Source organism: Passer montanus, unplaced genomic scaffold (assembly GCF_014805655.1).
Source record: "Passer montanus isolate IOZ18808 unplaced genomic scaffold, ASM1480565v1 scaffold4, whole genome shotgun sequence".
NCBI lineage: Eukaryota > Metazoa > Chordata > Aves > Passeriformes > Passeridae > Passer > Passer montanus.
This window is the reverse complement of record NW_024368818.1, coordinates 5,392,486-5,407,388: the sequence shown is the minus strand read 5'-3', so window position 1 is coordinate 5,407,388 and position 14,903 is coordinate 5,392,486. Positions and strand designations below refer to the sequence as shown.

At 42.2% G+C, this 14,903-nt stretch overlaps 1 protein-coding gene and 1 long non-coding RNA gene across 2 annotated transcripts; both read right to left on the bottom strand.

Annotated features, from left to right (window-relative positions):
- Nucleotides 1-8,742: 8,742 nt before the first annotated feature.
- Nucleotides 8,743-9,383, bottom strand: LOC120506778. Its single transcript, XR_005628591.1, has 2 exons — nt 8,997-9,383; nt 8,743-8,879 (listed from the first exon to the last, which is right to left on the bottom strand). It is a non-coding gene; the product is annotated as an uncharacterized LOC120506778 (long non-coding RNA).
- Nucleotides 9,384-9,405: 22 nt separating this feature from the next.
- Nucleotides 9,406-12,928, bottom strand: LOC120506777 (gap junction beta-2 protein-like). Its single transcript, XM_039718756.1, has 2 exons — nt 12,466-12,928; nt 9,406-11,469 (listed from the first exon to the last, which is right to left on the bottom strand). The coding sequence occupies exon 2, from the start codon at nt 11,445-11,447 to the stop codon at nt 10,770-10,772; it is 678 nt and encodes a 225-aa protein (XP_039574690.1). The 5' UTR covers nt 11,448-11,469; nt 12,466-12,928; the 3' UTR covers nt 9,406-10,769.
- Between the last annotated feature and the right edge of the window lie 1,975 nt (nt 12,929-14,903).

Genomic DNA, 14,903 nt, shown 5'->3' with positions numbered 1-14,903 from the left:
TGACATTTTCAGCATAAGTACTTCAAAATATTACTATCACTTATATTTTGGTTAGGCTTTTGTGTGTTCTGTAGTGTTGCCCCAGGGAAAGGAAAACAGCCACACAGCTGTTTTAGCAGCGTCTAAAGCAGAGTGGGAGGTGGTTCTGCTCAAAGCAGGTCGAGGGAGATGATTTCTCCCCTGCTCTCAGACCCCACCTGGAGTGCTGCATCCAACTCAAGGGGACCCCACCATTAGAAGGATGTAAATCTGTTGGAGTGGGTCCAGAGGAGGGCCATGAAGATAATCAGGGGGCTGGAGCATCTCTGCTGTGAAGACAGGCTGAGAGAGTTGGGGCTGTTCAGCCTGGAGAAAAGGGTCTAAGGAGACCATACAGCAGCCTTCTAGTTCCTAAAGAGACCTACAAGAAAGCCAGAGAGCAACTTGATTCAAGGGCATGTAGTGACTGGACAAGGGGGAAACTGAAAAGGGGTCGATTTAGATTACATTTTAGGAAGTCGTTAGTGTGAGGGTGGTGAGCCACTGGGAACACATTACCCAGGTAAGTTGTAGATGCCCCATCCCCAGAAGTGTCCAAGGCCAAGCTTGGGGGCCATAAGAAAAATGGTGTAGTAGAAGGTGTCCTTGCCCTTGGCCAGGGGAATGGGAACTAGATGATCTTTAAGGTTCCTTCCAACACAAACAATCCTATGGTTCTATGGAAGAATGACTTAAAGTGATATGATGACTCAACAACTCTTCAGCAGTAACATACGAGTTTCTCTTGGTAGCTACTCTACAAAGAAGAGTAAACAGAACCACCAGTCATTCCCAAGGCTTTATTTAGTTTAAAAAAATGCAATAAAGTTTTTGAGACACTCTGAGGAGCTGTGTGCAGCAGAGAACTGTTGAGGATCTGAATCCAACCATGCCCATGTTCTTGTATTTGTGCACTGCTTGATTGGTCCCTATAAACATTTCAGCTGAAAGCACTAGAGAGGAAGATCTCTGTTGACCCTAAGCACTAGAGGTGGCAATGATTGTTCAGAGATGGGTGATATATCTGAAACACAGTGCTGCCATGATTGTAAGTATATCACAAGGTTGATCCTGAGGCACTGGGGCATGAGAGGCTGTGTTAAGCTACAGGATGGAATCCCAGCAGCTGCAGTAACTCCTAACATTAAAATTTTTCTCATGCAGTGAAGTCTCTCAGCTCATAAGTTTTAATAGCATGAAGCACTGGGTGTTTCTCTGATGCTTTTTCACTCTCTGGAGGTTTTGAGTGGTATTTCCCACTCTCTGTACAAACTGGCCTTGACACCTGTGTTTTTAAGAAAAATATTCTTATTCAGGAGGGCAGTGAGATTCTAGAGCATCCTTTTAGTAGTGCCACAGAAGGTTTTTATGATAGAATCCTTTAAATTTCAAACTAGGAGAAGCTGATGCAGTGCCTGCCTGCCATGGGACTACACCCATCAGCTAACAATTTCCTTTCCAAGAATTCCCCTCCGGGTTCATGCAATAAGAGATTTGGTCTGTCAGCAAAACCCTCTGGATCATTTGTAGAAAACAGGCAAGGATGGAAAATCCATGGGGAAAACTTAAAGGAAGCAGTTTTAAAAGTGAAGAGCCAATTAAGTACTGGTGAAAGCCCAAGCATATGTCCTAAACATGAAAGCATATTGAGGACATGTGATTTGTTAGTCATATACTAGGACAGGAGTATCTGTAGCCAAGCAAGCAGTAAATAGAAAAAAGTCGGACTTGTCTCTCTAAGGAGTTTATTCAGAAGGAAAATAGGCTCATATTCAGTTAATGGTGTTCAAAAGTGCCTCTTCATGTGGACTTTCTGACAGAAAACTTGTCTCTCTAAGGAGTTTATTCAGAAGGAAAATAGGCTCATATTCAGTTAATGGTGTTCAAAAGTGTGGACTTTCTGACAGAAGGATTTCCTTGGAAGAGCCATCCTGTTAGTTTCCTCATTTCTCTTTAAAGAAGCACGGCATTGCTAGTTCTCATTATGTTTAAAGGGTTGCCTCCATTGGCATTAACACCAGACAGCAACACACAAGGTGTTAAGGTGACATTTAAATTTTTACATTAAAATGCACACTTACAAAATTTTCAGCCTTCCTTTAATTAACACAGAATCACAGAATGATTAAGGTTGGAAGGGACCTCTGGAGGTCATCCAGTCCAACATCCTTGCCAAGGCAGAGCCACCTACAGCATGTTACACAGGAACATGTCCAGCTGGGTTTTGAATGTCTCCAGAGAGGGATTAGTGATCTTCTTTAGTACTGTCTTTTGTCTTCCATCCAAGCCTCCACACAGGTGACAACCCCTGTTCCACATGTAGACAGACATTTAGCAGTACATGATGTGGCTGGCACAGAAACAAAGTGAATTCAGGAGGTGGAAACAGAGCAGTCAGGCAGGTATTTTTAAGATTAGATGAGTCAGGTTTTCATGACAAAGTACACAGAAAGAAAATTTAAAATAGACACCAAGCTTTATGAAATTATAAAAAGATCTTGTAAGTTAAGATGATATTTCTTGATTGGTCTTTGTCTGAACCAGAGCTGCTGCTCAACAAGACAAATAGACATTTTCAGATCTGTATTGATCTAAAACAATGTTTCACCCCTTGCTATTTCTAATGTAAATATCTCTTTTGAAATACAGAAGAGGATCACTCTTATGTAACTGTGCATCCAAGCACGGTCTGGTGGAAAGACCCCTATACTGTGGTACATGTCTTCAGTCATAAGCCATGCTCAAGTGACACGTGCTTCAACAGTGCTGACAGCAGTTTTATCCACACAGTCAGCCGAAGAAAAGAGCTACAAATGCCTTCAGTTCAGCCATTTGTGTCAGTGGAGAGCTGCGCTTGACATGCCACTGCCCTACAGAAGATGGCACTAAAGATATTTAAATTCTGCGAAAGGGTAATGCTACCTCCGGAAACACAGCTTGGATCGAGGAGGATTAAAATGTGTAGTTGTTTTCTACATAGAGGAATTGAAGGACTTCAGAATTAATTAAATAATAAATAACATGGCAATAAAAAGATGGAAGTTGTAGTTTGATCTCGTATTATCAACTCATTTTTATTATTGTACCAGCTAGTGATTAGTGTTCTGTTCTGTTCGACACTACTGCTAAGCACATCAGAGGAGGCAGTGCAAGAACTGGTGTCAGGTAGTATTATTATTTCTAGTTTTGTAGGATGAAACTGTAAGTTCTAATGGGTAGGAATGGAGGCACAGGAAGACTAAATATCTTGTCCTAGGTAATATGGTTCTGAAAATAGCACTGAGACTCTAGGCTGGTGTTTCACCCACCAGAACCAGCTTCCTCTGGTCCTTTCTGATTCTTTCCTTTGGAAACATGGGAAGTCTCCTAACATTACAACAAGAACAACAATAAAATCTGAATGTTCTGGGATATGGAACAGCAAGATTTTCCTTTGGAAACATGGGAAGTCTCCTAACATTACAACAAGAACAACAACAACATAAATCTGAATGTTCTGGGATATGGACCAGCAAGATGCTTTTGATTCATCTTCATGGAATCTAAAGCTCCATGTAAGATGTAGCAGAGGAAGAACTATAACTGTACAAGCCAGGTATCTGTTTGGAGGAAGAATCAAAAAGAGAGACATAGGACATGCAGACCTCTACTATCATTCTGTATGATGCTATTTTTTCTCTGTAAAAAACCAAAAATATGAAATAAAAATATTGGTGTTTGAAACACATTGATTCCTGCCACAACAGGAATCTGATCTGAAGAAAAACAAATTTAGAATGCAGAGTTCAAATAGTTCACTGCTGAGTTAGTGAGTTAAATCAACTCATGCAAAAATTGAGGAAAAATTGTGTTGGAGCAAGGAAGAAGATGGCCATTAGCTGAGAAGCAGGGCCAGCAAAGAGGAATAGGGAGTATGGGAGGGTACAGAAGCAAAGGGAAAATAGGCAGTTATGGTTTTTGTCTTTCTAGTAGCAGTCACTCAGGAAAACACAGCCAGAGGCTGTGGTTTGAAATTGCAGCATGCGCAGCAGCAAATAGACTTCTTGTTGCCGTTCCCTCCATCCCTTCCACTGAAGCTCTTCTTGCCCAACACCGTGGCCTACTGCCCACGGTCTTGTCAGTGTGGAAGTTCATATGGCCTCCCTGTAATGAGGCTGAAGGAATTAATCCATCTGAAAAACAATCCAGCAATGCAAAACATTTGTTTCTTCATCAGCTAAAACAATGGGCCAGTCCAGTGCTGAGCACAGCTGTGCAAACAACTGTGCTGGCTCGGTGCAGGTCCTGGAGTTGGAGGCACCGTGTTGAATGGCGTGGGAGAGAGAGACAGACAGGATAACAATGAGCAGGAAGGAATGACATCAGTATGAATGCCCTAAACTAGTATTGCCAGTGGGCAGTTCATTGTGCCAAACCACAACCAAGGCTTCTAAACAAGGATGTTCTTTCTCATTTTGTTCAGGATAAAAGCAAATACAGTGTGTTTTACCAGGAATATACCTGGGTGTCATGCATGATGAACTTGTAAAGGCCTCAAATAATTACTGCCTTACACAGAAAGGAACAGCAGTAGGCATCTTGCTTTAAAATAGAAAAATCGGTATTATGTAAGGGAAAATTCCTCTACAAAATTAAAAATTCTTCACAATGTGATGATCTGCCGTTAAAGAAATCAGTAGCACAAAGTGGCATGCCATTGGTGGGAAATAATCTCCTAGCTGCAGACCAGGCTTCAGTGAACTCCACCACTCTTTGCACATATAGGAAAATGGGCAGCAAAACTGAGCAGTGATCAGGGTTTCAATCTTTCTCCTGTCGGGACAAATGCCTGTTTTGCGAGACACACAACCAAGGCATAAGGAGTTTTTTATTAACTGTGCTGAGAAGGAAAAAAAAATCCATCACTAATTTCATTTGTATCAATTGGAATTTTATTTACTCACAATACCACCTCATATACATAGTTAAGTGGAACATATTATACCACACCAATGTCTTATTACAGTTGCTAAAAGCACAGAGGACCCATGTTGACAGAGATGATCCTGGGCAAACGCTGCACTGCAAACAGACTTTTGGGTGCTAACAAGACTGAAAACTTAATTTCAAACATCCTGGTTCTGACAAATCTTGAATTCATACCAGTATGATGTTTTTTTCAAGTCAATCACGCTATTGTGTAATGTTCTACGGATGATCTTCCACAAACTGCAGCTCTTCTTTACAAAACTGGTCTTTGCTTCAGAACAGGTCTCCCGTCTGTTCTGCATCAAGTTTTGCAAGTGCTTCGTGTTTCACAATAGAAGCACTTACACCTTCCTACCTTCTAAACTGCTATTGTTAAACCATTTCTGCCGGTGATAAAGATCTTATTAATCCTAAGTATCTTCCCATGTACCCGTAGCTCCTCCCAGCTGCATTCAGTTTATCCCATTTGGTGGATCCTGATGCTCTGACAATGAGTGATTAATAACTATTTTACTGCAATACACAAAAGCTTCTATCATGGCATAGACAGAAATTATGCTTGACAAATCTGTTTTGCAATGTCTCATTCAGTCTTCTATCAGATAACAGTGAGGGAATGATGTAGTCAATTTGCTGCTCTGAGTCTTTGTGCACGTGTGTGTGTAGAGGAATAGACTGGTTTTTTTTTAATCTGTGCTGGACAGATTGTGGAAGCTGTTTAAACTGCATATTAAATACTCAGTCCTTGGAAAGGATGCAATACCTAGGGCAGGGACATGACAAAATGTAAGCAGACATTAACCTAATGATGCAACATAAAATAGGTTTGAAATCTTTACCACAAAATAATATTTTTTCTGGCACCTGTTGCAATGATCTTAGCAAACAGTGTTTGATTAAACTGTGATCCCTGTGAACATGACGCAGTTGTCACCTTTATCTTTCAGTTGGGAAAACTCAGGAACAATGAGAGTCAGGGTTGACTCTGTGTACCAGGACTGCCATTATACTTTCAAATCAAGTGAAAGAAGTCTTGTGATGAAGGAAATGTTGATAGTTGGATACTAAACAGATAGCAAGTTTTCCAATCATCACAACAGAAATGCAGCATTCCTCCTGCTGACGTGTGGATCGCTGAGAGGTGTGGAAGGAGTTTTTATATATTGTCATAAAGATTGAACCTCCACAGAAAAGTATCTGCAGAACACTTTTAAACCCTATTTCATTATCTCATCTTACCCATTTTTAAGGCTGCTACTGTCTTTCCCAGATGATGTGTCTAAATTGACACAATTACCCAGACAACAGAAAATACACATCTTGCATAAGCAAGTAAACCTGCCCAGCACAGCTTGTCCATTGAAAAATGCCTTGTGCTGTCTGCACCACACACTACAGTATTCCTTTTCCTGGGGGCTGTGCCAGGCTATGACTGGAATGCTGGTTCTTAGCAGCACACAGAATATATGCTGCTGTTCAAAATATCCATCTACAATCTGCAGTCATTCATGGCTCAACTCTGCAAGTTCTAAGTTCACTGAAAACATACTTCCCTAAACTGTACATCATTCTGGTGCTGTATCACTCCTCTACCACAAAGATTTATGCAAGCAGCTGTCAGCCTGGTGGTATTCTTGGAGAGGATTTTAGTAGATGGCCAATTCAAATAAATGGATTTGACTATTCAAATACATAGATGTGTAATCTCTGAGTTAGTGGCAATGATTAAACTCTCAGAAAAGGGAGAAGGTAAGTGCAATGAGAAGGTAAGTGCAATTCTGACATTTAAATCTACAGGAGGATGGGGGACCAACCATAGCAAGAGCAAGGAATGTTCTCAGAGATGGAGAGTCTGAGATGTGACTTGTTTCCTCATCTGGGCCTTCCGAATTAAAGATCAATGCATTTCCAAGCCTAGGTGATAAAGACTTTCATTTGGTGGCTAGGAAACTTTGTATAGAAAATAGCCAAGTCAAAGTTGAGCCAGCTTTATAGAAGAGAAATATAATCCATAAGAGAAAATGACAATGACAAGCTAGGTTGGTCAGATGGGGACAAAAGTGTAGACATCTTCTGAACTATCTTCAAAGTCATTACCATTAGTCTTAGCTCATTAAGCTTCAAATAGTTACCATTACTCTTGCCACTGTTTGCAAACAAGTTCAAATGACTGTGTAGATAATAAGATGGTGAAAAATCAAAGGACCCTGTAATTCATTGTCAGGGTAGTGGCTGTCCTAAATATCAGAACAGGTGAATAAAAATACAGTGCAATTCTTTGAGTGTGATTTTTGGGTTTGCCCCGAAACCTGAAAGTTTCGGGGCAAACCCCATTAGCCTAATTTTCAGGTGAGGAAATTATAATTAGAGGAAAAAAAAAGATTAATTTTCATCAGGTTTAGTTTCTAGCAAAGTGTTCTTAGCTGTTCCTTACTGCTACAGTACACTTTTTGCAAAATAAAGCAGCTTGTAACAGAAGTGCTATTTTGAATTGAACCTCCATAGTACAGGAGTGCATTTCTCTGTATGAACCATATGTATTTTATATTTGTCCTATCAGATATAAAATAACTTAGAACGCTGTCTTATAATTAACTGTAAACAACCAAAGGATATTTTTATTTTTGTCTATAAAAACCTTTAATAAAGGTACTTCTATATCCAGAAGTCATAAATACAGGTCTATACTTCTGGTTTCCTTTGAAACCACCCTTTCTCCCATGGTAGTTAGGATTTCTTTTTTCTGTCTGGATCCATGAGTTACCAATGAAGTTTGCGTCCCCTCATCTCCTTACTCTTCTAACAAACATGTTGGTAGTTTTGGTTTTGAGGTGTTGGATAGAAGTTTAATCTAATTGAGTCAATGGTGATTTTTCCTAGCAATTTCAGTCGAAGAATAATTTCAGCCAGTCCCATTCCTACACTCCCCAGTTCTGATACCACATTATTAGACACTTCATGGCCTGGCTATGCTGGACACTGAACATTGAGGAATCAGCTGCTCAGATTTGCTCTTAAGTTTTCAACATGCTTTGCAATCTTTATTCTGAGGAAAGCCTAGGAATCAAGTACCAAATACAGACACTACTAGTGAATTTCAGGAAAGAAGACACAATTTCAACACAGCAATATATTTTAATCTGTATGAAATCCATTTGTAAGTCAGCTGTGCAATGTAGCACATGTAGAAATAGGTGCGATTTCCATGTTCCTATAAAGTATCTGATTTTTCTACAAAGCAGTCTATTCAGCCAAATTAAATATGCACAGATCTCAGAGCTATCATTGCCTGATGCTGCAGATCTGGATCAAAGCCCTCTCTTGGCTACATCCAAACACTTTTCCCAGTTCTATCTTTTTTTGCTGTCTGATAATCTTGTTGCCAGACTGCTAGTTGAAGACAACTTCATAGTGTTAGTGTTAACAGTTTTGGTGTGTCTCATTCAAAGTTCCAGCTAAATTCAAAGGTAGGAGGTGAAAACAAACTCTTTCCCTATGGAGCTGGTTAAGTTTATCATTTGCCTTTTCCATCTGCAAGGCTGTCTTAAGCAGCATATTTTATTGCAAGTGGAGATTTCTGAGTAACAGGCAGTGGAACCAGTGAAAACACCAACCTGCAGCAGAAGGCCAAAATCCTTACACTAGCCCTTGGCTATTGAGTATAGTACTGACACATACGTTTTCCACTATGGTAAACAGATTTTTATTAAACACATTAGGTAACACACAGCATGTATAAGTAATACAGAAAACAGACACCACAAAAGTGCTTTAATTATAACTTCAGGGGAAAAAATATCTTGTTACAAAAGAAATGTAATACTAGAGCACTGGGACTAGTTTGCTCTCTGTACATGTACATGGAATAAGCAGGAGCTCTATCAAGCACAAACCTGGTATGTGCCAAACTGTTCTTTGGAGTTAAGTTGGATGTTTTCACAGTCGAAGTTTCCAGTCCACCTCACGATGAATGACTTTCTATCTTTTTTTCATGACTATCAAGCACAAACCTGGTATGTGCCAAACTGTTCTTTGGAGTTGAATTAAGGATGTTTTCACAGTCCAAGTTTCCAGTCCAGCTCACTATGAATGACTTTCTATCTTTTTTTCATGGTTCTGAGGATGGTGTTTTCATGGTTTTCTTGCTTTCCTCTTAGATGACAGATTTCCATCTGCAGTCAAGTTGTATCACTGGATGTAGCTCACAAGCGAGGTAAGCCTATTTATGCTCCACTTTCAGTGCACAGTGAAGGGTCATGGGCCTTAATTCATGCAGCTTTGTTTACTCCAACAGTGACAAATCCAAATGTACAGTAAAAGATGAATGCAAATAGAGAAGCTGAGCTAGTGCTCATTCATTTTGGGGAAAAGCCAGTTATTAAAGCTAAGGAGGAGAAACAGTCGTTCAATGGGCAGGCACTTGGGAGATCAACTCTGTTGCCCTAAGTGCCATATGCTGCCCATTACAGCATAAACCACCTCATTTTGAGACTTCTTTGAGACCAGACTGACTCATATAATACTTCAAATTAGTAATATACAATTTACAGCACAGCAGTGTGAACTTTAAAAAAATATCAAGTTCCTCCTCATTTCTGATCAGGTTCCTTTGCTGTTTTAGCTCTCCAAGCTGTCTGGAATTCCTGCTAGGCCAACTTTAAGAAAAGGAATGGTGATTTAATCTCACTATGTGGAAAGTCAGAGAGACTGGGAGTGGTTTGCTCAACTCATTTGAAGGGCACCTCAGATAGGGAGAAGGTTTTATGAAAAAAAGCTGTGCAGGCTAGATAGAAAAAAAAGGAGAAATGGAAGGAGCACTGGATATCATGCTGTAAGTTGAAGCACTTCTTTTGGATAACCAGCAGAACAAAAAAAAGGTTTTTTCTTGGTTTTTATTGGGGAAAAAAAAAAGAGTATACAGCTGAGTGAGGCACAGGTGGTTAAACATCTCTTTATCAGATTAAGTCTACTGTACCAAGATTCTTCAGTATTGTGAGAGAACAAGAGAAGTTGTTGCACTGCCTCCCTCCTCCCCTACTTTTTTTCATCTGATCAAGAGAAAGGAACTTCTTTCCTCCCACTGCTGTAGTCTCTGTGACTATGGGGAGGCAGCACTGACCTAATGGCATTCACAGGCAGTTGATACTGGCCATCCCCAGCACTTAAGGAAATGCTTCTCAGTGCAGGCAAGAAGATGAGAAGAAAAAAAAACCATGCTGGTGCCCAGCAAAGCTGACAGCATACACTGCCAGAGTATCTGTGCTCCTACACAATTTTCTTGCTCTCCAGATTACTTAGAGAGGACACCTAGTATAAACACAATCACCTCCCTGTCTTCTTCCTTCTCAAAATCTGTGATATGCCTCAAAAAATCCTTTACCCCACTTTTCACCAAAAACCTTTGATACTGTTTTGCCTCTGAGCCAAGACACTGTGTGATTTCTGGATCTCCTCTGGGCACTAGAGCCTTCTCTGGTCCTTTCCACTCCCCATGTTTGAAGAGTTAACTGTCCCAACAGTAGGATCCCAGCAGCAGGCATACCTGGAGAAGCTGGTGCCAGAAGGCCACGCTCTCCAATTGTGGATGCAGGAATACTGAATTAGCTTATGATCTTTAAAACCTGCCTCAGCATCACCTTCCCAGGGAGGCTATCCATTTTAAAACACAAAAGAACATTCATTTTTTATCCTTTTCCTTGAGTATGAAAATATTGTTTATTACTTTTTTATACCTAAGAAAGTTGAAAGGAAATGAGGAGCCAGTAAATCCTGAAAATGGGGACTTATTTCAAAACTGCTGCTTTCCCAGATTCTTTCATGCAAATTTTTATCACTAGGTAGCACAACTCAGCCAGATTCAACATCATGCAGATCCCAGATACAGCAAGCATGAAAATAGTAAACGTGGTTTTCTCAGTGGGCCGAGACACAAAACAATCCACAGTGTTGGGGCAGGGCCAAGCGTCGCACTTCACCAGGCGGGGCATCTGGTAGCCATCGTACATGTAATAGAACACATACATGAAGACAGCCTCAAAGATGATCCTGAAGAAGATGCTGCTGGTGTACGTCCACCACAAGGGGCCCCGAATGTGAATCCTTTCATTTTTCAGCTCTTCAATATCAATTTTCTCACCATTTCTGAACCGCCTTTTCTTCTCATGCCTGGTGTAAGCCACATGCATGGCCACCAGCAGCGCAGGTGTGGAGACAAAGATCAGCTGCAGGGCCCAGAGTCTGATGTGAGAGATGGGGAAAAAGTGATCATAGCAAACATTCCTGCAGCCGGGCTGAAGTGTGTTGCAGACAAAATCTTGTTGTTCATCTCCCCAGACTCTCTCTGCAGCCACAACCAGGATCATGATACGGAAGATGAAGAGGACTGTGAGCCATATCTTCCCGATACTGGTGGAGTGCTTATTTACACCTCCCAAAACACTCTGCAGAGTTCCCCAGTCCATCTTCTCTTCTGTGTCCTTTTACCTGCAGGAAGACACAATACACAGAATGGTCACTTTTCAAACTGTGAAAAATCAACTCTAAATCTGTGAAAAAAAGAGAACTTCCTAACAGTCTCACCAGAGCCATAGGCAAGTGTGTCACTTTCATTTATGTCACCCATATGTTTATGGATTCAAACAACTTATTAAACTCTCTCTTTCCATCAGTTTATGATGGGACAAGCATACCTCAGTGTATTTCTCAACAAGCCTTTGGGCAAGAAATAGGTACATCTTAATACAGTTCCTCTGTACATCATCTATGTTCTCCTTCCCTTTTCTGTGGTGGGCTCTGGTCAGCATTTTGCCTTTCATTGTACTTCCCAAAGCAAGAGAAATCACTATCACTATGAGTTAAACCACATCTAGAGAAACGAGAGTCTTCTCGAGCATTTTTTTACAGTATTTCTTTACCACCACCACAGCCCTAGAAGGCTGAGGTGCTTTCTTTGTCCTAGAGGTAAGTACTACTTGGCCTTTTTCAGCAGAAGTCCTTGCTCCACACAGACACCTCCAGCAGGCCTGCAAGGCTTTCTGTTGCAGCTCAGACAAGGCCCTTAATCTCAGAAGTACAACATTTGAATTTGCCAACACTGGTGAGAGCTCTGTCAGGGCTGCATGCTTATATAGCCCAAACCAGCAAGCAAAGGCAGATAAAGCAGAGCCTGCCCTTCCACATTCATTGCTATGTCATCCAAAAAAGGAGGCAAGCAGAGTCACAGAGTTGAGAAGAAAAAGCCCTCAGCTGAAGAGTTTATGTTGATTTTCTAGATGCTATCACACTCCAGCAGAATACAGAAAGTCAAACATCAGAGCAGTTCCATTTCAGCTTTCCTCCCACTCTTAAAAACTAAAATCCACTCTTTGCCCTTTTGAAAGTTTTGCTGAAGTTCAGACTTCATTCTCAGGGCTCAGCTTTCACTGATTGCAGCCATTTGGAAACTATCACCGAATTGGACAAAACACTTTGAAACCCGACCTGGGAGCCTGCATAGCTGGTCCATCATGTCAAGGCTAGACTGGGAGAGCCACACAGGCCATGGAAAAGAGCTCCATCTCCTCTTGGTGCTGGCTGTGTGCTGTGGGGAGAGCATGGTACCTTGCAATGCAACACAGGCCCAAAGTTTACAAAAATCTCTCATTCTCACACAGCAGAGAGGGGAAAAAAATGAAGACCTTTTTACCCTGGTGTAGTTACATCTCAACCAAAGGGCAAAACGTGCCCCAACACATACCCTTGGTACGAGGGCCCAGCCTGTACTGACAAGCCTGGAGGCAAGAGGGAGAGGTCAGATTTACTGTGATGCGGAAAGGTAAAATTGGGTAAGGCAAAAAAGAAAACAACTTTGAGAACATGACTGGAATTCCTGAGACTGCTCATGCTTTGTCTCTGCTGAAACTGGCACCATCTAATGCAACATTTTACACTGACTTAACCTGCCGGCTATGATGAGATAGCTGCATCATTCCGGTAAGAATTCCCTCATATCTGTTGCACAGTCATTAAAATTAAGTCAATAAAACCTTCACAAGAAGCTAATCAGTACTGAAGGAAAGTCTGGGAAGTGCATATCGCCGAGCTGAACAGCCTGGGTTCCAAGTGCCATCTCACACTGCAGTTCTGAACCAAGCCTGCAAGTTTTGGGGGAAGCAAAAAACTTTTCTCCCTCTCATCCGCCACTACCAAAACACTGCAATTGGCTGTTAGTGAGCCAATTTACCCACCAAGACACGGCTATTGAAAACCACTCCAAATCCCCACTCTGGGTTAGGAGCTGGATCGCAGCCCTTCCCTCCCTCCGCGCCGACCTTTATCCCGCCGAATTCCCGCGCGGCTGCGAGCCTTCAGCGGAGGGCAGCGCCGGGATTACCGCGGCACCCTCGGCAAACAGCGGCTCTGGCTCGGCGGTCCGACGGCTCCTCCGGGACGGGCTGCGCGGTCCGCGCCCCCACCCCGCTCCTGCGGCCGCCCGCGGAGGCGGCGGTGGGAGGCCGGGGCGGGGCCGGGCCGGGGTCCGGGTCGCAGCCGGAGGTGCTGGGTGAAAGCTGGGGGTGCTGGGCTCTGCCGTGCCCGCGGGGCGGGAACTGCTGCGGGCCGAGCGGGACTGGGGACGGTGCCGCTGCGGGAGCGCCCTGGGGTTCGCCCGGGGTGTCCATGAGCAGAGAGCGCGCATCGAGCGGAGAGGACCCGGTAGCCTGCAAATACGGGCCGGCACCGGGATTGATTCCCAAGTGTTGGCAGAAAACACGTCCCGGAGGGAAATCGGGCCCCGGGACGCTCCGAAACTGTCCCTGAGCTGTGGCAGCCGGAGGAAATCGTCACCTTGCAAAAGTTGGGACAATGTTGTGATAAAACGTAGCCCCCATAGATTCCTCCTCCCTGGGGTGGGGCAGGGCTACAGAGAGAAACCTCAGAGACCTTCTTAGAAGGCAAGGAAGCAGGTAAAGTAGAAGTCTTTTTTGGAAGACAAGGAGTAGGTAAAGTAGCTAATAATTGAGAATTAAAGAATTCTTTTGGGTAGCCAGATGTAGGCAGGCATAACAAGGGCATCAGGCAGCTAAAGGCAGGATAGAAGTGAGATGCTTGGTTTTCCTTTGAAAAGGAATTCCTCACTAGGGTGCACAGCATTGATTTCAGTGCTACTGCGCAAAGGGAGTGAGGATTAAAGTTGTTTTTTGTGAGAGAAAGTAATCTAGCAGGAAGTACAAAGTGACTCGAATCAGAGTTACTTGCCATGTGAAGATCTGTCACTAGGTGTTTGTCTGGTGATTGAGCTCTGTTGTTCACAATTAAAAAAAAAAAAAAAAAGTTTGTTCTTTTTATAGTACTCTTTAAGCCCCATCTTTAAGGAAAGGTTTTGTGGACAAAGTCCAGGCCAGCCAGGCATGAATTACTTGTATCAGCACTAGAAGCACTTACCTTGGGCTTTGCATGTAACATATAAAGTATGTGTTGCTCTCAGGCTCAGGTCATCCTCACACAGTCTGCACTTCACCCAAAGCATCCAACCAAGCATGACTTCTACTAAATGATGCTTGATTACAATTTAGTAAAGAGCCTTGGCTTTTCAGAACACCGACAAAAATTCCTACCAGAAATGGTGTGTTGAAAAGCATGTGTAGGAAAAATAATAAAAATGTGTCTGAGTATACAAAGTACTGCTGAAAATGCTGTTTGTTACTGTATATTGAAGCAAAGCTCTGTATATTACACCTAGTACTGAGCCTGGTTTTGTGACATGTATCTGGGAGTAGAAATGCTTTCATCAGTAGGGACTTAAATAATATTTAAATTTGATATAGTAATTTGTATAGATAACAACTACTAGAAGCTCGAACTTGTGTGTGTATCTGCAAAATTACAAATTACTTTGGCTTTGCTCTCAGAGGTTTAGAACATTAAGTCAGACTTCATAG

Bases quoted from the DNA above. Each gene is read 5' to 3' on its own strand.
- LOC120506777 (XM_039718756.1), bottom strand. From the start codon at position 11,447: ATGGACTGGGGAACTCTGCAGAGTGTTTTGGGAGGTGTAAATAAGCAC.